Source organism: Dendronephthya gigantea, unplaced genomic scaffold, assembly GCF_004324835.1.
Source record: "Dendronephthya gigantea isolate DGI-Jeju-01 unplaced genomic scaffold, DenGig_1.0 000057F, whole genome shotgun sequence".
Lineage (NCBI taxonomy): Eukaryota > Metazoa > Cnidaria > Anthozoa > Malacalcyonacea > Nephtheidae > Dendronephthya > Dendronephthya gigantea.
Window position 1 is genome coordinate 416,590 of NW_021163067.1, and position 22,371 is coordinate 438,960.

Here is a 22,371-nt window from a genome sequence, read left to right on the forward strand (position 1 = left end):
CCTCAAAACCTGAATTCATTAAAACTCCTAAAACTCTTCCTAAAAAAAGATTCCTATTTGGAATTATTCTTAAAAGTGAGAACATTGGTCCAGCGGTCGTGTTGTAAACAAAAAAAAATGGAGCTCTAGAGGCGAAACTACGGGTGAGTGAGTATATATTTTTCAGCTTTTTAATTCATAGAAAATGCTTAAACATTTTATACTGGATTGTCACACAAGACGTGATTTGTAGTGTCGTAGCAAATAACGATCCCTCAGTAACAAAATAGAACTAAATATGCGCATAATTACCTCATGCGTACGAACAGAGACATATAAAAGGACAAATCATATATATATAAGAAAAACGGAATACGGAGTCTTCGAGTAAACATTAATATTTTCGTTAGAATTGTAATATATATTTAGAAACATAGGTGAATATTAGGAAATTATACCCAAAAGGACAGACATTAAGAAAAGTAAAGAGCATCATGCAACCATACCACACAGAGGAAAATCCAACTCCACCATTACGTATTATTGGCAAATTCGACGCGATGATTGAATCCGAGACAAGATTGGTGTCAGCAACATTTTACGTGGTAAAGGGAAAGACAAAAACAGAGCCATTGCTTAGCTACCAAACTGCCCAAGAACTGAACATGATTAAGGTTGTAACGGCAGTAAAGGAGCAACCCTCAAGAGTGGAGGAATTATTGACGACTTATAACGATAGATTCGAAGGTATTGGGAAAATGAAAGGAGTAAAAGTCGACCTCAATATCGACACAGAAGTTAAACCAGTCGCACAACCACTTCGGCGGATACCGTTTAGTATACGTCCGAAGATAGAAGAAGAGTTGAAAAGGCTGGAGGAGAAAGATATCATAGAGAAAATAGATAAACCTACTAGTTGGGTGTCCCCCACAGTAATCACCCCCAAGAAGAATCCAAACGAAATACGTCTCAACGTCGATATGAGAGTAGCTAATAGTGCCATCCCCCGAGTGAACAGCATTACGCCAACGATCGAAGAAGTGATACATGAATTAAATGGAGCGGAAGTCTTTTCCCACCTAGATATGAACCATGGATACCACCAGTTGGAGCTTGAAGAAAACAGCCGTGATATAACAACCTTCACGACACATACCGGATTCTACAGGTATAAGAGACTCAACTATGGGACGAAATCAGCTGGTGACATATTTCAAAACAAAATACGGGAAGAACTGACCCAGCACATACCAGGCGTTATTAATATCAGCGACGATATACTGGTATCGGGGAGAAATCAACAGGAGCACGACGAAAGACTAGAACTACTTCTTGAAACAGCGAAAGATAAACAGGTTACTTTCAATAAATCGAAGTGCGAATTTAGCAAAGACAAGTGTTTATATTTCGGGTTAGTATTCTCGAAGGACGGAGTAAGCCCAGACCCGGGCAAAGTTCAGGCAATCAAAACAACATCTCCACCACGGAATGCCAAGGAACTTAATTCATTTTTATGCACAGTGCAGTATAACGCTAGATTTATGAAAAGATTTGCACCTTCGACTGAAAAATTGAGGAGCCTTTTGAAAGACGAACATTTTAAATGGGAAACTGAACACCAGAGAGCATTCGAAAACCTAAAAAAAGGATTGTGTGACGAGACCAGCCTAGTGTACTTCGATCCCAAGGCGGAACACGAAGTTCACGTAGATGGGTGTCCTCTGGGGATATCAGCAACACTGGTGCAAAGAAGTGACAAAGAGGGACCGTGGCGAGTAGTACAATACGCAAGCCGCTCGTTGACAGATACAGAAAGCAGGTACTCACAGATTGAGCTGGAAACCCTGGCTGTAGATTTCGCATGTAAGAAATTTCACCTGTATTTATACGGAATACCTTTTACAATAATCACGGACCACAAACCATTAGAAGCAATCATAAATAATCCAAGACATCAAACCTCAATACGGCTACAGAGAATCTTGGTAAGGATTGTGGACTACGATTTCAAGGTAGAATACAGGCCGGGAAAGAGCAACATATCCGATTATACTTCAAGGCACCCGCTACCGCGTAAGGAGTGTACCAAGCAAGAGCTAAGTACAAGTAAGGAAGTAAAACAATATGTGAACTATATTCTCCAAAATGACGTGCCTATCTCGATTAGTATAGAGGAAATGAAGCAAGCTGTGAAAGAAGACCCAGCAATGAGAAAACTGTCGCAATGCATAAAAAGAGGACAAATGGTGAATACAGAGGATATCAGTGGATTAAAAAACGTATTCCAGGAACTGGCATTGGTGGACGACCTGATCATGCGAGGTGAAAGAATGGTAGTCCCAGACAAGTTGCAGAAACGAATGATACAGATTGCCCACGAAGGACATCAAGGAGTAGTACGAACTAAACAAATGCTCCGTGCACACGTCTGGTTCCCGGGAATAGATGCAGCAGTGAAAAACTACACGGACAAGTGTTGGGATGTCAAGCAACTACGCCATTGAATAACAGAGAGCCACTACAAATGACAGAACTACCAGATGGACCATGGGAAAAAGTCAGCATGGACTTCGCGGGACCCTTACCAAACAAAGATACGATATTGGTAATGTGGGATCAATATGCCAAATACCCAGTAGTCGAATTCGTCACCACAACATCGGCAGAAACAACAATACGTGCGCTGGAACGTATCTTCACTACATATGGTACTCCAAAAGAGATAAAGACAGATAATGGACCACCATTCAACTCGGGAAAATTTTCAGAATTTGCAAAAACGCTGGGTTTTAAACACCGGAAAGTTACTCCAAAATGGGCCGAGGCAAATGGTGATGTCGAAAGAATGATTCAAATCATAAAAAAAAGTGCGAAGATAGCGAAAATAGAAGGAAAGAACATCCGACAGGAAATTCAAAAAACAATCAGAAGCTATCGAGACACGCCACATGGAAACACCGGAGAAACCCCCAACAAGTTGATCTTTGGGAGGGAACTGAATGGTCGTCTACCACCTCGAATGGCGAAGAAGACAGTATCTGATGCAACCATCCGACAAAGAGACGCAACTGCCAAACAAAAGTGCAAGGCCTATGCAGACAGCAGGAGACATACCAAAGCGATACACATCGAAGTGGGAGACAAAATACTTGTGGAGCAGGACAAAATTGACAGCTTAACCCCTCGTTATAATCCGGAACCGTTTGTGGTGATCGCAAGGAAAGGCTCGATGATAACAGCTCAGAAAGGAGAGACTATACTATGCAGAAATACAGCGAAGTGTAAACGTTTGAAATGCGCTGAGGATGAAGAAAGCGACAATGAATGGCAACCATCATTAAGTAGGCAGATGCAACCTGATAGAGAAGAGAGAGAGCCGACGAGACAGAGGAGCCCACGACCAATGAGGAATAGAATATCGACAAAGCAAACAATATACAAGGATTTTCATACATAATAGACGGAAAAATATATAAGAGGGGAGGGATGTAGTGTCGTAGCAAATAACGATCCCTCAGTAACAAAATAGAACTAAATATGCGCATAATTAGGTACTCATGCGTACGAACAGAGACATATAAAAGGACAAATAATATATATATAAGAAAAACGGAATACGGAGTCTTCGAGTAAACATTAATATTTTCGTTAGAATTGTAATATATATTTAGAAACATAGGTGAATAAATATCGATACTAACACGATATCCTACATGATTGTCGTTCAAACTTGGTTATTTTCGATAATATTAGATATTTCATGCATTTTCAACGCAAATTGGTAAAAAATCTAGTCGAGTGCCTCAAAACGAGAGCTGCTTTAAACTAAGAGCCTTTATTCTCTAACCTTCTTATTTTTACAGGAATTGTAGTCGTAAAAATTTAGACTGATGCGAATTTCGACACATTTCACATTGGGTATGTGATTGTCACTATTTGTGGCTGCTCAAATGCCGTTTAAAAATTATTACTATTTTGTTTAGATGGTTTCAAAATTATGTTCAATGCCTTGATTTAATACAGACTATAGCAGTATTTAAAAGTGTGTTTTCTAATCTTCTGTGTTTTTATTCTTGTGTTTTTGAAGTTTGAAACTATCTTTTTTTTTCGCCCAAATTCTGAAGGTTTGTTTGAAAAAAAAGTAAATTATTTTAAGATTTTGCCGAGTGCCTCAAAACGAAACAGGGATAAAAATAATCTCTGTTAGTCATAGTTTTTATGCACAAACTTTTGATTACTTTCAAAATTCGGCCTCATGGAGATCGTTAAGCTCAAAAATGGGCCTATAAGGCCAAATTTCAAAATGCGTCGAAGACTTTATGAGCGCTTTACGAGGGTACACCGACCGCCACCCGAGCATCCAACGAGTGTGAAATTCCTATTGTTTTGACTTTAAATTCTATTTATTATCGGCTATCTTTAAATTTTTTTTAATTTTTATAATTGCAATTTGGTGATACAGTGTAAAAACAATCAATTTTGACCAGTCTTGGTAGTAAACTTACGAGTTTTCAAACTCGTGAAAGAAATTTTAACAAAGTAGTAGAAATTTTCGACATTTTCCAAGGGAAGTTAAAAAAAATCGGTTGTTAGAGGCTTAGAGCACTGCGCTGAATTTTTTTTTTCATCTTATTTGAGGAAAAATTTTGTTCTGAGTTCTTTCTGAAATTGTCGGGAAGCGAAGTAAATGTTATAAAATCTGGCTAAAATGTCTTTTTTCATAAAACAGAACTCAAAGGATATGAAGTTGAACTTTTTCTTCCGTTATAAAAAGGAAATTAAAGCATTAAATTTAGGTTGTATGAAGTCAAACGGAGATGTATATTTGAGTTGTATATATTGGGTCAAAAGCATGTGTTGTGGGTTGAAAGAATTGAACTAGTAAGAATTATCTGTCTTTGTTGAATGATTGAAACAAATGCAAGCTTGCATGTGAAAGAAGTTGTGACAACCATTGAATACCATACGATTTACACATTTTGAGAACTTTTTTCTTGTAGATGTATATTCAAGGACTGATCTTTGTTTTGTTTAACAAACTGTAACCCCAGTTAGGGAGTGCTTATTACTTGCCCAAGGTGAACTCCCAGAAGAGGGAAGGAGGTGTCTTACTTTTTGCATGTTCGTTATATATTCATTATGAAATTCTGTAATTATTGATAGATCATTTCCAAAACATCTGTCGTTCATAACAGAGTCTTTACAAACTACGCCTCCTCCTACTTGCTCTTGTTCTTGTGTGAACGGGTTTACTCGAGTTATTTTGAAGATCAAAGATATTCGTGTATGATTGACATGAATAATCTGCGGGAAACGCAACGTGTACAGCTTTGTATATATTGCAGTAAAAGCAGTCTTAAGGCTGTTTCCACCAGACGACTTTACACCGCGCGAGGCCAAAACAAAGTACCAACGTAATTGTTCCGCAAAAAAATTCGTTTTGAAAAAATATTTATCGCTCTTTTGTTTGGACTGGTTCGCGTCCGCTTTGTTAAGGATACGCGCTTTAGAATTACCGCTACCTTTATATTGCAGGGGCCGGTTGTATCAAGCCTGTTTAGCTTAAACGGTGGATACGTTCAAATAGTATAATATTCACAACCCTCTAGAGATGCTCTAGTGATTAGTATGGGGAAATATGATCCAGCGGTGTAGGCCAGGCTGGCAAGCCTGGTGATGAGGTGGCGATTTTTACGACCCACGCAATGTCGGGAAGGGCGGGTGGGTCGTCCTTCGGCCTTTGTTGTCCGCTGGAATCAACTGAGCACCCGCTTAGGGGTTTAACCCTTATTTATAGTCAAACTGCCGTGTATTACGCATGCCCACAGCCACTGACGCATTATATGTCACTCCAGTGATAACTCATCCCTTTGCATCTCATTATATGGGTTGTGAATAGAAAGCAAGTCTGCCGACCAAGTCCAACGATCATGTTTACAACCACATATTCAGTGCATAATATTCAAGTTGACTCATTCAAGAGAGTTGTAAGAGTGTTATTTCATTTTGACTTACCAGCGTTCCAGCTAAACGGGCTTGATACAACCGGCCCCAGAACATTTAACAATTGCCTCTCACTTAATATCAGGCAACAAAAGATTTGGTGGAATAGACAGTGGAAGAAACACCATATCGCCTTTGCGATCAGGAAAAGCCAGCATGGTTTCTTTGGGGGAAAGTTGAACTGTTTGTCGCACCCATCCATAATCGAACTGTCGTTGAACAGAACGTTCGGAAGCTCCGTCAGTAAACATCTTAAAATAAGAAGAACTTGTATTGGTTTGTACTCTTCTCTTGAGAATATAAAATGATTTTAATATTAGCGGATATCGCAGGAATCGAGACTTGAATTCAGAAGAATATAACCTTTTAGAATGACCAGTATCCAGATCAACTTCGTCAATGCGCCAAGCTAGCGTGTATGAGAGAACAGCAACCTTAGAATCACTACTGAACAAACATCTGATTTCACGATCAAAAATTACATCCATTATATCATCATATGTAGAGCGATAAAAGACTTCATACAAAGCTGGTTCTTTGGCGTTTCTTTTCCAAATATAAGCATTATTGTTATTATAACCAAAGATAAAGGCACCATCAATCGAGATTTCTACACTCTTAGGCTCAATCCCAGGTAACTATGGCCACTACGGGACCGTCAACACCTCCGACATCAAGGATTTTTACGGTTTTATTGCATCCGGGTTCAAAAATGAGAAAGCCTTCAAGGTAGGCCGTCCCACACGAGAATGAAACCATTTCGCCTCTCGTCTCCTTTTCTCTTGCTCTTCATCAGGATCACGTGATGCATCAACTGGGTTCCTTCGTACCCAAAACCGCAAGGCTTCTGCAAGATTCTCCAGATCCCAAGACTCCCATCCACTATCCGATCGTACCAAATCTCCCCGAATTGCTGGTAACTTGTCCAGTGTCAGTGAGGTCAGACCATTCACACCATCCAACTTCTTCATAGTCTGCAAGGACTGTACACAGTAGGTTAATTTTTCACTGAATTCGCTGATCTTCTTTGGGTTATTTGATGTTACTACCGGTAAATCTAGTATTTTCTTACTATATGCTTTCACGATCTCGCTTTCTTTCCCGTATTTCTCACACAAGATAGCTTTCGCCCAATTGTAGCCCTCGGCAGTGAACGGAAGTGACTCGACGTCACGTCGTACTTTGTCGCCTAGTAACTCTTTTAGATACGAAAATTTCACAACACTTGCGATGCCAGATTTCTCTATAGATTCGCTGAGTTGCCCCAAAAAACGATTCCCGTCGGTTAATAATCCGTCGAACTTTGTTATCACTAGCTTTGGCAGCTTTACAGCAACATCCTCCTTCACTGAAATAGCTTGTTTACCCGAAACTTTCGTATTCTGTTCCGATTGAAGTTGTAATTTAGTTCGTGATGCTTTATTTCAAAGTTAAACTCCATAGACTCTTTCTTTTGCTTGTATTCGTCTTGCTATTTCTCGAGCCGCTTAATATCATCATCTGTCATCGATAACTTCTCTTTAACTTCGGCATTCCATGTCGTTATTTCAGCTTCTGGCTCTTCATTTGTAATTTTTACTAACTCGACTTCGCGGCGCGATTTCTCGAAATCTTGTGAAAGTGCTTTTAGCGAATCGATTTGCCGATTTATTGCGATGTCTTTCGTTGATTCTAATACAGAGCCAGTCCTCTCACATGTAATAAGTAGTTGCTTTAGTTTAACGTCCAGCACTGCAATTTTCTCATCAGGTTTTGTAGCCATATTAAAAAGTATCCAAAATATTACCACGTCCAAGATGCAATCACAGATGTAATCACAAAATATAATCGCAAAATATATATATAACGTAAACCGTTAATAACGTAATTCCGTCAGAGGTGCCACGTTTCGTAAATTACCCGTCTCCCAAGTATGTATCTACGAAAAATCACTAGTCGTTTTGAAAAGAACAGTCTCAAAATCCCTATATTTTATCTCGCTCCTAGCACATGTAAACCCAGTCTCCCTATTGGCTAAATTATAATCGCTACTTCCTGTTTCACGAGTGTTCGAGACAATTTCCGACACAGTGAGTTAGTACAGTTAGTTCACATTTTCAGGAATATTTTGATATCTTTAGCGTCAAAATCGAGCCTTTAGAGGTTTTTTGCCGATTTTTTTATATAAACATGCATGATGATATGAGTTATCACATCACCGGCAATACTATTTCACAATAATGCAAATATCGAAAATGAAATTGGACAAAAAAAAGCCGAAAAACTGACTTCTTGGTCCAATTTTACATCAGGAATCCATTTTTGGGGTCAAATTTACCCTAGAGGGAGGGTGTCATAGAGTTTTGTCGCCTTTTCCCACCGCATGACAACATTCCGAGCACGCAGTAAGAACGCGCTTAACTCAAGTTAATATCATGGCGAATTGGCAACATATATATCGATCTAAAAAATGCATGTATCTACTGAGGAAAATTTCCTCCTTAAAATGGTTCTATTTTTATTAAAATCGGTAAGTATTAACACAGAAATCGCAAGTTAAAATGAGCCACCCACTTTAAGATGCAATCTGATCCGATGACAATGAGTTTTAAGATTCAATACGAATGGCGGTCATAGAAAGTTTTCGTTTTTGCCACTTTGTAGTCAAACCGCAAGTGAACACTGAATTTAACGATTTCTAACGAAGCATTCGTCTTATTGAGCGGTTTAACTTGCTTGAAGTCACAACAAAGGATGATTTGTGTTGATTTGTATTTCCGCGTGGTGACAAGCGCACGACAGCCGCCCCGAAAAGCCGCCACCCACCTCTTATAATAGCCTTAAATTTTCACACTTGCAAGCAAAGCATTGCGGGCTCTGGGCACACTGGAGACGAGATTGAGTATTACTATTATTAATTGAAATAAAATCCCGTCTCGCCACAACAACACAGTGCTTCGTTAGACATGGCGGCAAAAAGGAAAACATTCTGTGACCGCCATATGTATTGAATCTTAGTGTAAATGCCTGAATTGGCGGGTCGCGCAGCTCAAACCCAGTTTTTTTTGCCCTGCAGCCGCAGGCAATATGGCGGAAATAACCTTGATGAGTCTATTCACAACTGCTCTAACTCTCAGCACGCGTGAAGCTGCTAGCAGGAGCAAATTAATGCTGTATCAAATACACGCATAAAAATCATCGTTGATGCAAGTTGTTAAAAACAGGAGCGAACAATGCTGTCCTGCACCCTGTGAACAGTATTGTTAACAATATTGTTGAAGCTTGTTGAATCGTCAATGTTGTCGCAACTTGTTACAACAACATTGCATCGTGATTGCATTAACATTGATGATTCGACAAGGTTCAACAACATTGTTAACAATATTGTTCCCGGGGTGCAGCACAGCATTGTTCACCACTGATGCGACAACCTGGTCAATTTTTAACCGTGTACACGCGCAAAAACACATGTTGTCGCAACATTGTTACTGTAACAGTAGTGCACTGTAACACTTAATGCACCACCTTACTGTAACACCTAATGCACCACCTATTGTTCACGACAATGTTTACAATATTATTCATTTGAAAAAAAAGCCCAGAAAGCCTCTGTGGAGTAGACAAATTTAGTTTAAACAGCCGTTGTTTTTCTTCAAAATGCGATAAATAGACTTGCGATGCCAGCACTTCCCTTGCGATAGTAACTTCTAGTTAATAGAAATAAATGCATGCAGCAACCCCTCGCTATTTCAAACCAAGTGCACAATTTCCTGAGCTAAACTGACCTAAACCTATAAACTATTATTATGAAATGACACAAAACTCAAATCAGTCTATATTATATTCCACCGAGTATATTATAGCTAATGTTTCCATCATTAGTTACAAAAATTTATTCTTTGTCTCGGAAGAATATGTACTATTCCTTTTATTAGGGCGATTTTTAATAATTCTTGCAATGCTATTTTAAAAAATAGGCACGCGGTGCGTACATGTTGCAAGCCACGATGTTGGATGTTCTAGAGTGCCTGCATGAATTCTCTCCTCAATTATAGCTTGCCCATTGGCTAGTTGACAATACGTTTGACATTTTAATCACATCTCGCCGGTTTAGACATACATGCCGATACACATAATTCATAAACAAGCAACAAGATTCAATTAGTTTCATACACAAATAATAATTTATTGTAACAATGACAATTCCAGTTTATTTCCTTGACACTTTGTGCATATAAAACATTACAATTTTGTCTTATAAATAGTATTCGTGTCTATTCCATTTATAAAATATTCCGTAACTGCTAATTACTCCGATGCGAGCGACGGAGTTGAAAATACGCCTCGGTTTTGAGTTTTTTTTATTATTATTCTCGTCGTCGCAAGTGCGTTTTGGCGCGATATGTACTAGTATTGGAAAGTGAAATGCTAATTCGTACCCAGGACTTGACCGGATGCGACGCTCATTGAAGAGCGTATGTGACCGTATTTATCTACGTCAATGTTTTGTCTCCCAAAAATTGTGGTGCACAGCTCGAAATCTTTGGCTAATTTTCCGATGGGTGATTTGATTTCGCTAGCATGATACGGCAATTCCTCCAAGAGAAACAAACAAACCATCTTTTTGATGCTGTTCGATTAAGTTTAGATTTAATTGGGGTAAGATTAAGAATGTATTTAATACGTGTAGATTCTGGTCCGATTTTAATAATATCGCTGCTATTTTGCCTTTTAACCAGATGATGTGGTCGTGTATGGGCGCGTTGACACCTCGCAGTTTGCACAGGATTGAAGAATACGATCAAACACAGCATGAACCATTTACTACCTCTTCCACAGGCGTTTCATAGCGTTTCCTCGTCATTTTGTTTCCCTTCGCATTACCCGCATTTCTAATGCTACCTGCGCTGATCGCTCCCTAATTTACTCGCCTGCTCGAATATTCACCCCCGTTTTGAAAACTATCAACTAGAGCATTAAATAATTCCACCTACAGCATCGGGTTAAATCAACTAAATCGATTCTAATATGGGAAAGAAGAGTGAAATCCATTATTTTAAAGGTAGTCTGGGAATGAGTAAAAGTTGGGAAACAAATGTAGAAAATTTCATAACCCTGCAAAATCAGCACATGACGTAAAGCGGAAATGGACATGAACATGCACATGGACAGAACAGAACAGGTCAGGACAGATTCCAGTTATATGAAAGTTGCTAGCCATTATTAGACTTGCAACGAAAGTCATTCCATTGGCACTTTTAACCAATCATTTGATTTTTCCCTTGAGTCTTGGTACCTCTGAATCATCCCCGATCATGTAAACAACCTACTTAAAAGCCCGGCCATGTAGAATATTTATGCTAAACTCTAAAACCAATTATCCAATATCAATGTTTACTTTATCCTGTACTTGTTCCTGAACTAAAATTGCGCATGCTTGTCAGGAATTTTAAATTGCCTGTATTACGTGACTGATCTTATATTTTGGAAATCCGCCACTGAGTAAGAAGGTAGGACATAATGTTTCTATAGTAGTAGTTAATTAGTAGTTAACTTATTTTACAAGGGAATGTTATTTATTAAAGTCTTAAAGACACTAAATGTTAATTAATACCGACATATTAATAAAGTCGTGTTGTGGGGTATCAAATTAAAGCAGTGCAAGCCGCAAGATCGTATTTTAATCAGCTTTAATGTCGCTCTTAGCCAGGGATTAGAGACGAATTTAGTTATAGAAAGCCATTTCGCTTAAATATTATTAAAGCTACATTTAACCCGTTGATAATGACTGTTTAAAGTAATGTAAAATGACAATTAACCACACATTCTGACCCGATAAAACTGGTAAGCGGAAGTTTAACTACGCCCTTTATTGGATTACTATATTATTCTTGACTTGGAATATTGATAGCAGGCGTAGGCGATAAGCACTTTCTAGCATTTTCCCGAACAATTATTGCCATTGGTATGCTTCCAAGACTAATGCATGAAAACACGATCTTATTATTGTCGTTAAACATTACACAATTCGCTACGCAGCCAGCATCGATAATTGGGGGGGCCAACTTCATATATTCATGTTAACAGGCTGTAAAGACAACTCATTTGAAAAGAAATTAATCCTGCGTATTGCGAATACATGAATGTTGCATGAAGACGTGGGTAACTGTAAAATTGAAACGCGGCATAAATTTGCGGTTTAGACACACATGCAGATACACATAATTCATAAACAAGCAACAAGATTCAATTAGTTCATATATATAAATAATAATTTATTGTAATAACCATAATTCCAGTTTATGTCCTCGACACTTTGTCTTTGTACATATAAGACATCACAATTTCGTTTTATAAATAACTTTCGTGTCTATTCTTTTTATGAAATATTCCTCTATATTGCTGTAAAACTGTATAATGATGTTAGATCGAACGGGATTCAAGGCCAGTCGTAAGTGCACGGCATGCGGCCCTGGTATAACTTGTGGATGGATGCATGTGATGCATGTGCATATATAAGCTAGACTAGGGATCCAAGGATAGTGCAAAGTTACATAGATAGATAGTTCTAAGCAGCCAGACATTTGTCCCAACATAAACGTTTGACTTATATGTCAGTAAAAATATAAAGAACTAGGCTAATTAAACATTACCCTTAATCAAAAGGAAAATATTCAAAGTACTCAAATTACGTTAGACGCGATATTGGCATAAAACAGGGCGCGATTTTGTCAGTTTAGTCTCTTTTCTTCGTCAAACAACTGCATGTGACTACATGAACAACATGTATATGATGGCAACAATTTATTCGTCATTTCAAAACAATAGCAAAAATAGTTGCGTTGTAAATAAAGTAAATAAACCGTATAAATCGATACAAAGCAATAATATTATACTTATAATGAATACTGTATACCACCAAAATGATTTGATTACTGCACAAAATGTCCGTTTTGTATAGTATCAATTATGTTCCGTATCGACTTGGTGTCCACATAATACAGAGTGCTGACCACACACACGGTTTGACTAATTCGAATCGAAATTTGACGTCTATTTACGCAGAATACATGTGACAAAATTGGTTGATTTTTACACCATTGTTATAAGTTTATTTATTTGCCTTTCAAATGACATCCATGTACGCGTCATTCTGTTAAATAATGAACGAATATTGGGTCGACAAAACTGTCGATAAAAATTACATTCTTCTGCCGATGGGAATTGGACATTTTTCTTTTGAAAATTTGTCAAACAAGTCTAATTATCACTGAAAACAGAAATGCAAATTTATCGCAAACTTCTTCCTGTGCCGAACAAGCGCTTTGTTCATTGAGTTAAGTTTGCATTATCTTTTGTCTTTTAGTGTCAATTCGAGTTCCTATATAAGCGGAAAATTTTATTTCAAGCAACTCATCACAATACTTTCAGTAAGTTTCAAAAGAAACTTTGTACTAAAAACATAAAGGTTAAAGTAGTTCAAATTATAGTTCAGCGGGAGATATTTAAACCTACCGTATTATCGCAAGAATCAGCAGTTTGCTGGCTTTTGCTTATTGCTGGGTCAGTCTCCGTGCTCTCTCGGTATAACTGTGCGTTTTGACAGACCAGGAAGTGAGTAGTGATGGCTTTGATCGAGTTTTCTCTTTGCCCGTTTCAATTCTCGGCTTTCCCAAGCAAAACCTCTAACGTTATAATGCTTAACTTTCAAGGTTTCTTTCTCGACCTCGCTCTCTTTGGATGACATGTACTCCATTCTTAGAATATCAGCCACTTTTACCACTCTCCTTGGCTCCAGTCAACACGATTTAGCTGCTTCAATCTCATTGGCAGTTTCTAAACAAAGTTTCAAATTATTTTTATTATTGTTGTTGTTATCATCACAATCACGAATTTTGGCATGACAAATAAAATTCACGGATCAAAGAGAAGTGGGAGCCTGGGGGCTTGGCCACTCACATAATAAAATTATCTTTTAAGGCTCATGAACGACTAAAATTTCAAAAGTTTTCCTATAAGGGCTTTACCCTGCCCCTTCCCCCCAAGAAAGCTGCTTTCTATTAAATTGCAGGACACATTTCAGTTAATATTGTTCAAAAATGGTGCTGTAATTAAGATTATGGAAGACCTCACACCCCCCTAACTTTACTCACACCCGTATCCACAAAAATGTTTTCACACTCTAAACAATTTGATTGACATGCGGTAGACTAAAATTATTGGATCTATCAAAGAATAACATCTAGCTACTATATACATAATTATATATAAATATATATAACTTTCAAAACAACCACTGACCAAGGACAATTTTCCTGTCCTCCAAATTCACGATTCAATTCTTGTACCAGTCTGGGAAACAGCTTGACATTGTCTTGAGATTCTGGGCTACATAAGTTTGAGAATAAAAAGTTAAATAATTCCGAACTTAGATCTCTTCGTTGCTTTTAGATTCCTTCTTCCCTCTACTTTTTATTCAATTTAAAACACAACTCTCATCTGTGCTTTTAAGTGCCCTGAGCTTTCTTCTCACATTATTCTAGTAATTGCACAGAAAATAAAGAAAGTTAATACACACTCATGTGTTTTTCGATCCAGTAACTAAAACAAATAATCAATCCTTTCATGGGGGAATTTGCATTCGCTGCAAAATGTCGCGCTATCGACTTCTTGCGGTCGGATTATATTCTTTAGACTACCTTCTTGTCTCGCTTTTGTTTCTAAATTTCTACCCGCAAAATATCACCGCTAGTTAAAACCAGATTAAATGCTTCATTTGCTTTAATCAGCTTTAATCCACGAATTAAAGATTTAAAGCGACACTCATTAATTTTACTCCTTTTCTTAAAGGTGATTAATGGCGCGATTTTCGTCCTGTGTTAGCCATCATTAATAATTTATCCTTTTAAAAAACTATTCTGATATACACCAAACATTTTCAAATTACCTGCTGACAGTGTTTAAACCAAACCTGATTTCTCAGAAAAATTTTTTAAATCCACATTTTTTTTGTAGAGTTTTGCAGCATTGAAGATTTTCGACTATGAAATCGTTCAGCTTGTCCGTTGTTTTACTGGCATTTATTCCGTTTTTCACTACAGCGTTTCGAAAGGGTAGGTACAAATATTATCTACCGTCGCAGCCACATAAATATCATTGAAACTATCGATTAAATCAAGTTAAATGTGATTGGGTAATATTTTGTATCATTACCAACAATTGAAAAAACTTTTGAACATTTTATCTTTGATGGGACATGTATTATACACGGTGTCCCTAAACAACCGAAATCACCTATTGTTAGAATTTGAATAAATAATTAATAAATAAATAATAAATCATAAATATACTAGTAATACTCGATGCAATTAACTATTTTCCTGCCAGACAAAACAACTAAACCCATGCACGGGTGCATATTCAAAATGCAATTAAAGTTTATGCATGGTTATTTTAGTCTGTTTAATTTGGTTTAAATTCCCATGGCCAAAAAGTACCTTACAAAGATATTCTATTTTTTTGCAAAGTGCCAGGGCATTCATATTCTAACAATAGGTGATTTCAAGCTGACACCCTGTACAGGGTGTTTTAAAAAAAGACCTTTACAAATCAAACTATTGCATGTTATTTCAATGTCTGACCAATTTGTTAGCCCACGGGTGCGCAAACATGTCCAGTCCGCATTTTTCAACAAGCCCCTCGCGAGGATGTTAAGAACCAGGAGCTGTTGTGTGTAAAAGCTTTTCCTGTATCCTACTTCCACCAAAAAACGCAATGTCTATGTTTAGATTATCCTTACGAGACAGTTAAACAGCTGGACATACTTGGCCGGGTGTTATATCCTACCATCACCTTTCCCTGTTCTGAAATGCCACACGTTTGTGCAAACATGGAAAACGCCATTCAGAACGGCGCACCATCACAACTGTATTACCTCAAAAATGCAACCCAAACTGCAATAAATAGAAGAGCCTCTGGTTGTCCAAAACTACAAAGAGAACATGGAAATTCGACCACAAGTTGTGACGAGTATCCCTTTGCGTCAACCCAACAAGGTATAATACATACTTTGTTTGGTTCGAGTGCGCTTGACAGAGCAGGAGATTGTGGCAAATGTCATAATTATACACAGAGCAGTTAATATTCAGCCTTTAATTAGGGGAGATAAAGTAAACTACGGTAGGAAATGTTCACTTTTCTTCTGATTGATATAGGCTAGTTTCCACTCAGGAAAAATCTCCTTTGGATCGGAACGGACAGGAAAATTTCCTTTGTCGGTGAGTTCTCAGGCGACGTTTATACAAAGGAAACTTTCTTGTCCTGTCCGATCCAAAGGAGAATTTTCCTGAGTGGAAACTAGCCTTATGACTGACTGACAGAACTAGTATATAAACTATGGATGCTTTGAGTATCTGCAGTAACGTTTTAAGAAAAACTAACTCATGAAACCTCAGAAATTATTTCAACCCATGTCAAATACATCCATATGCAAAATTTCAAGAGAATTGAACGCTACAGTCGGAAAAATTGAATTTAAATACTGACAAAAATATAGTTAATAAAACTAAATGATGTTTTTATTAAAGCTAAATTTAAAGGCAATCAAAATGTAAAACCAAAGCAAATTTTGCGTCCCTAAACAGGGATGCCTTATAACCTGCATTGTTTGTGGAACCATTGTTTGCGAAACCTTTACTACATGTTGACATAATTTAAAAGTCAATAAAAGTTTAAAAAATAATATTTTATTAACCAAAATACATGCAGTAACAGTTTGCACTCGAAGCTACACAGGACAGAAACGAAGCAGGCAGCAGGACACTCCACAACCAGCCAGCAAAAGTACATATAATCGTTCAAAGACTGTGAAAAGATCTTCAGAAACAACAATACAGAAATATCCAATAAGCAATTGAAATAAAAAATAAAAACCTACAGCAACAGTTACGGCGATGCAAATATAAAATTGCCATCATGTCATATGTGATCAACAGCTTGGAGCAGAACTTGATTGTCAAAACTGAAATTGCCGACAGATTACACGCTTCATTTGGCAAATGATTACAGCTATCCATTTTCCACAATGCCAAAATCAACACAACTGTCTCCCCATATGGAAGACGATACACTGATGACATCAAATAATTAATATATTGTCTCTAACATTGCATTATTATTCATCCAAGGGTAAGGCATATTAATATGATAGCCGATCATATTATTGCCAAATCCATCATTAATTCAAAAATGGTCAAGCTCAGTTAACTGTGAGCCAGGTTTTTTGCAATCATTACAAAGTGAGATTAAAAAAAACACCTTCGAAGAAAGACTGCTGCCTCATCCTTGATGCCATGGCGATAAGGAAGCAAACATTCATTTGTGGGACCCAAAGAAAGCCGAACAGTACTCAGGTTTTGTTAATTATGGCCCAGTACAACCTAAAGATCCTGAAATCCTTACATCTGAAGCATTAGTTTTCATGTTGGTTGGAACACGATCCCACTGGAAGTGTCCACATTTTTCTGACTGATAAAATGACTATTAAAACCCAGGCGTATAACTGGTTAAAATGGCCTTGGATAACTAGCAGCTGACATCGGATTAAGGGTAAACGGTCGATAATCGCTGACGGTACATCTGTGAATATGAGCATGTTCACTCTCTTAGGTTGCGTATTCAGGAATACTTTTCATTAAAATTAATTAAATGAAATTAAAAATTAATCTAAAATTCATTTAAAATTAAATTTACTAAATTATATCAATTAAAAGCCAACAAATTACCACTAAAACGACAGAAATAGTAAAAAATTCACAGAGGACACAAAAAATAATCTCTGGCTAGTTACACTTCTGATTTCTGATAATACCTATTCCCAGGGCCGTGGCTAGAAGCTTAATTGGGGCGGGGGGTGTATATTCATATATTCGTCTTATACCCAAATGACTGATTTTGCACGCTATTGTTCCTACGATATATAAACATGAATATTTGAATATACACCCCCCCCCTCCAACCCCCTTCCTATTCCTTGGTATGGCTAGCTGACAGCATCCAAAATATCTTGAAATTGTTTCCATTTCCCACTCTTTGAGTATCTTTCTTTTAAATTAATTTTTTGAAAACTGTGGGGGGTCACCTTAATCCCAATTTTCTTTTATTTTTCAAGGTGGAGCCGGTGCTTTTATAAGGCTTGTTCCAAGAGTTGAAAACAGCAGACAAGGTGGTTATTTGAGCCAATTCTACCGACAGAACATCCCAAATGGCGGTTATTTTAATGTCGACTTTAATTAAACCATAATTTTAATTCTAATTGTATTCGAGATGGTATCCCATCTTAAATGTTATTAATTTGCATTTTGCATGCTTGATTTTTGAATTTGAACACTGAATTTTGTAATTTTGTTTTTTCTTTTTGCTTGCATGAATAACGAAATAAACATTTTTTTTCGATTTGAAACGAAGATAAAATCCTGTGTTGTATGTTTAAGACGGTATACAAATATGTTACTGGGAAATATTTTGCTGGGAAGGAAAATCAATTCGCCTTAGAACGCCTTTGCAAGAGTACTTCACAAATAGGTTCAATTGAACACGAAAGTGTGTTGAATAATAAACATTTTTTAGAATTTTAACATTTACATGTAACATTCTGGTGGAACAAGTTGTCCAATCCACATTGGATCGATTGTTGCTGTGCGGAGTAATGATTTAAGCTATCGAGTATGCTGTACTATGCACAAACCCGAGGTCTGTTATGCTGTTAATTACTAACAATGCCAGAGGTTTGTCAGCTTGGGCTTGATGCCTAGTCTGCTACCACACCAGGGTCTCCCATTATTATGTTTTCCCTTACCGTTTGTTTCCGTTTTTTGTGTGCGTTACTTTTAGTTTAAGCCATACCTAATGGAAGTATTTGAGTTTTAAGTGACTGCGGCAATATCTGACAGTCGCGTTTGTCTCATTCTACTTCAATGCTGCACTATGACCAGTTTGTACTTGTAGTTTGAATAGTGCATCTTGAATGTGATGCACATTGTTTCGCACAACTATTGAAAATTGAGTTTTCCTCATGGTCTAAGCTCGAAAAGCGTGATGGGATAAACGGAATAACCGGGTTCTTTGCGTTGGGCAATTCCTACCTACATATTATACTTTTTGAAACCTAGTCGGATGGCTGGATGATAGGGGTTGCCTTTGATTCGTTTTCCAGATTTGTTCTGCTTACAGGTTGGGTGGCTTTAGGTAAGCGCAACCTCAGTTACCTAGCTTATTTATTGCAGAATGACTAAGAAAAGTTGTTTTTTCAGGTCTTAGCTTAGCTTCGACTTCCTCTTGGGGAGAAATGTAAATGGACTCAAGAATGCGTATTATTCGTCAAGTGTTGTCCTCACGGGCGAGTTCAAGAGTCCAAGCTTATATACTTCACATTAGAGAAAATCTATTCAGTTTCTAATCGAGTCCTGTCAGAATACAAACTTTCCTTGCAAGCAAGCGTCTTAATTCCAGTCCCTCGTTTAGGAATGAGCCGTTGTCGATCCATAGTCTGGAGGCCATTGTCTCGCGTTTGCATCGTCAATATTAATAGCGACTTAAAGGACATGCGAACCGCGCTTTTATTCGTTCGGATTGTGTGTCCATATACTATCCCAAGTGCACTCATACGTAACAGTGACTACAAAAGCACAGAGTTACAATAGTTCAAGCAGTACTCTGCTTCATTTACGGCGGCGCGTATATGCGGCGCACGATAAGGTTTCTGATAGCATAGAAATGAGAGAATACAAGTTGCATCCTACTCCCTCCCCCCCCCCCCTTTGCAAAGAACTTGCTTTAACTCCCGGCTCGTTCTTCCCATAACTCTCTGTCTGTGAGTAAATGAAGTTTGAGTGTGGTTGAGAGAGAGTACTATTGTTGGCATGTTTTAGCCTTCAATTTGAGAAATAATTTTTGTAGTATTTACACCTTTCAACTTTCCAGAAAGGTGTGATTTTGTCATTTGAACTGTCGTGAATAATAAGAATATTTAAACTGCCCATTTGAAAAAACGGCAATATTTAAACGGCAATATTTGTAAACGGCAATATTTAAACAAATGCATAAATTTTTGATAACATCCATACCAAAGTCTTTTAATTACAAAATTTAGTTTATTTTTAAAAATCATTCATCCAATTGATTGATTCACTGTGGCCTGTGGGATGCAGGAGGATAAGGATGTACTCCTCTTATATAGGCCAGCAGGAATAAATATAAGGGAATGGGGAATGCGAGAATGGGGGAATAGGGGGGTGAGGGAATGCGGGAAAGGGGGGGAATGCGGGAATGAGGAATAAGGGAATGGGGGGATAAGTGAATGGGGGAATAAGGGGATGGGGGAGTAAAGGAATGGGAGAATAAGAGAATGGAGGAGTAAAGGCCTAAGAACGAGGGTATAAGGGAATAAGGGAATAAGGGAATAAGGGAATAAGGGAATAAGGGAATAAGGGAATAAGGGAATAAGGGAATAAGGGAATAAGGGAATAAGGGAATAAGGGAATAAGGGAATAAGGGAATAAGGGAATAAGGGAATAAGGGAATAAGGGAATAAGGGAATAAGGGAATAAGGGAATAAGGGAATAAGGGAATAAGGGAATAAGGGAATAAGGGAATAAGGGAATAAGGGAATAAGGGAATAAGGGAATAAGGGAATAAGGGAATAAGGGAATAAGGGAATAAGGGAATAAGGGAATAAGGGAATAAGGGAATAAGGGAATAAGGGAATAAGGGAATAAGGGAATAAGGGAATAAGGGAATAAGGGAATAAGGGAATAAGGGAATAAGGGAATAAGGGAATAAGGGAATAAGGGAATAAGGGAATAAGGGAATAAGGGAATAAGGGAATAAGGGAATAAGGGAATAAGGGAATAAGGGAATAAGGGAATAAGGGAATAAAGGAATAAGGGAATAAGGGAATAAGGGGATGGGGGAATAAGGGAATAAGGGAATGAGGGAATAAGGGAATAAGGGAATGGGGAATAAGGGAGTAAGGGAGTAAGGGAATAAGGGAATAAGGGAATACGGGAATAAGGGAATAAGGGAATAAGGGAATAAGGGAATAAGGGAATAAGGGAATAAGGGAATAAGGGAATAAGGGAATAAGGGAATAAGGGAATAAGGGAATAAGGGAATAAGGGAATAAGGGAATAAGGGAATAAGGGAATAAGGGAATAAGGGAATAAGGGAATAAGGGAATAAGGGAATAAGGGAATAAGGGAATAAGGGAATAAGGAATAAGGGAATAAGGGAATAAGGGAATAAGGGAATAAGGGAATAAGGAATAAGGGAATAAGGGAATAAGGAATAAGGGAATAAGGGAATAAGGGAATAAGGGAATAAGGGAATAAGGGAATAAGGGAATAAGGGAATAAGGGAATAAGGGAATAAGGGAATAAGGGAATAAGGGAATAAGGGAATAAGGGAATAAGGGAATGGGAATAAGGGAATAAGGGAATAAGGGAATAAGGGAATAAGGGAATCAGGGAATAAGGGAATAAGGGAATAAGGGAATAAGGGAATAAGGGAATAAGGGAATAAGGGAATGGGGAATAAGGGAATAAGGGAATAAGGGAATAAGGGAATAAGGGAATAAGGGAATAAGGGAATAAGGGAATAAGGGAATAAGGGAATAAGGGAATAAGGGAATAAAGGAATAAGGGAATAAGGGAATAAGGGAATAAGGGAATAAGGGAATTAAGGGAAAAGGGAATGGGGAATGGGGAATAAGGGGATGAGGGAATAAGGGAATGGGGGTATTCAAATTCTAATATGCTGATGAATATCCCTAGTTTTAAATTTTAGTTTAATAGTGAATTGGGTCCATTGTTAAATTGTAGCTTTTGAAGATACGTTTGATAACAGCAAACATACAAAGTACCAAGTTCACATCTCATTTGCGTGCGTGGTTTAACGGTTAATGTTTATTATCTTCGTAGTCGTAGAATGTTTCAGAAATATCTTACAAAATTCCTCAAAACCTGAATTCATTAAAACTTCTAAAACTCTTCCTAAAAAAAGATTCCTATTTGGAATTATCCTTAAAAGTGAGAACATTGGTCCAGCGGTCGTGTTGTAAACAAAAAAAACTAGAGCTCTAGAGGTGAAACTACGGGTGGGTGAGTATATATATTTTCAGCTTTTTAATTCACAGAAAACGCTTAAACATTTTATACTGGATTGTCACACAAGACGTGATTGTCGTTCAAACTTGGTTATTTTCGATAATATTAGATATTTCATGCATTTTCAACGCAAGTTGGTAAAAAATCTAGTCGAGTGCCTCAAAACGATAGCTGCTTTAAACTGAGAGCCTTTATTCTCTAACCTTCTTATTTTTACAGGAATTGTAGTCGTAAAAATTTAGACTGATGC

At 37.6% G+C, this 22,371-nt stretch overlaps 2 protein-coding genes across 2 annotated transcripts; both read left to right on the plus strand.

Moving 5' to 3' along the window:
* Positions 1 to 2,503: 2,503 nt before the first annotated feature.
* On the plus strand, positions 2,504 to 3,436 carry LOC114529542 (uncharacterized protein K02A2.6-like). The gene has a single exon (XM_028551357.1). The coding sequence runs from the start codon at positions 2,504 to 2,506 to the stop codon at positions 3,434 to 3,436; it is 933 nt and encodes a 310-aa protein (XP_028407158.1).
* A 7,946-nt stretch (positions 3,437 to 11,382) lies between these two features.
* LOC114529590 lies at positions 11,383 to 18,396 on the plus strand. The gene is made up of 4 exons (XM_028551406.1): positions 11,383 to 11,471; positions 14,977 to 15,074; positions 15,750 to 16,016; positions 18,131 to 18,396. Exons 2-4 carry the CDS (start codon positions 15,005 to 15,007, stop codon positions 18,253 to 18,255), a joined length of 462 nt encoding a protein of 153 aa, XP_028407207.1. The 5' UTR covers positions 11,383 to 11,471; positions 14,977 to 15,004; the 3' UTR covers positions 18,256 to 18,396.
* Positions 18,397 to 22,371: the final 3,975 nt, after the last annotated feature.

What these genes read in the sequence shown, in the direction of transcription:
- LOC114529542 (XM_028551357.1), top strand. Translation starts at nt 2,504, where the DNA reads ATGACAGAACTACCAGATGGACCATGGGAAAAAGTCAGCATGGACTTC.
- LOC114529590 (XM_028551406.1), top strand. Translation starts at nt 15,005, where the DNA reads ATGAAATCGTTCAGCTTGTCCGTTGTTTTACTGGCATTTATTCCGTTT. An exon ending in CACTACAGCGTTTCGAAAGG is followed by an intron (nt 15,075 to 15,749) that starts GTAGGTACAAAT and finishes GTCTATGTTTAG; the next exon opens with ATTATCCTTACGAGACAGTT. An exon ending in CTTTGCGTCAACCCAACAAG is followed by an intron (nt 16,017 to 18,130) that starts GTATAATACATA and finishes TTATTTTTCAAG; the next exon opens with GTGGAGCCGGTGCTTTTATA.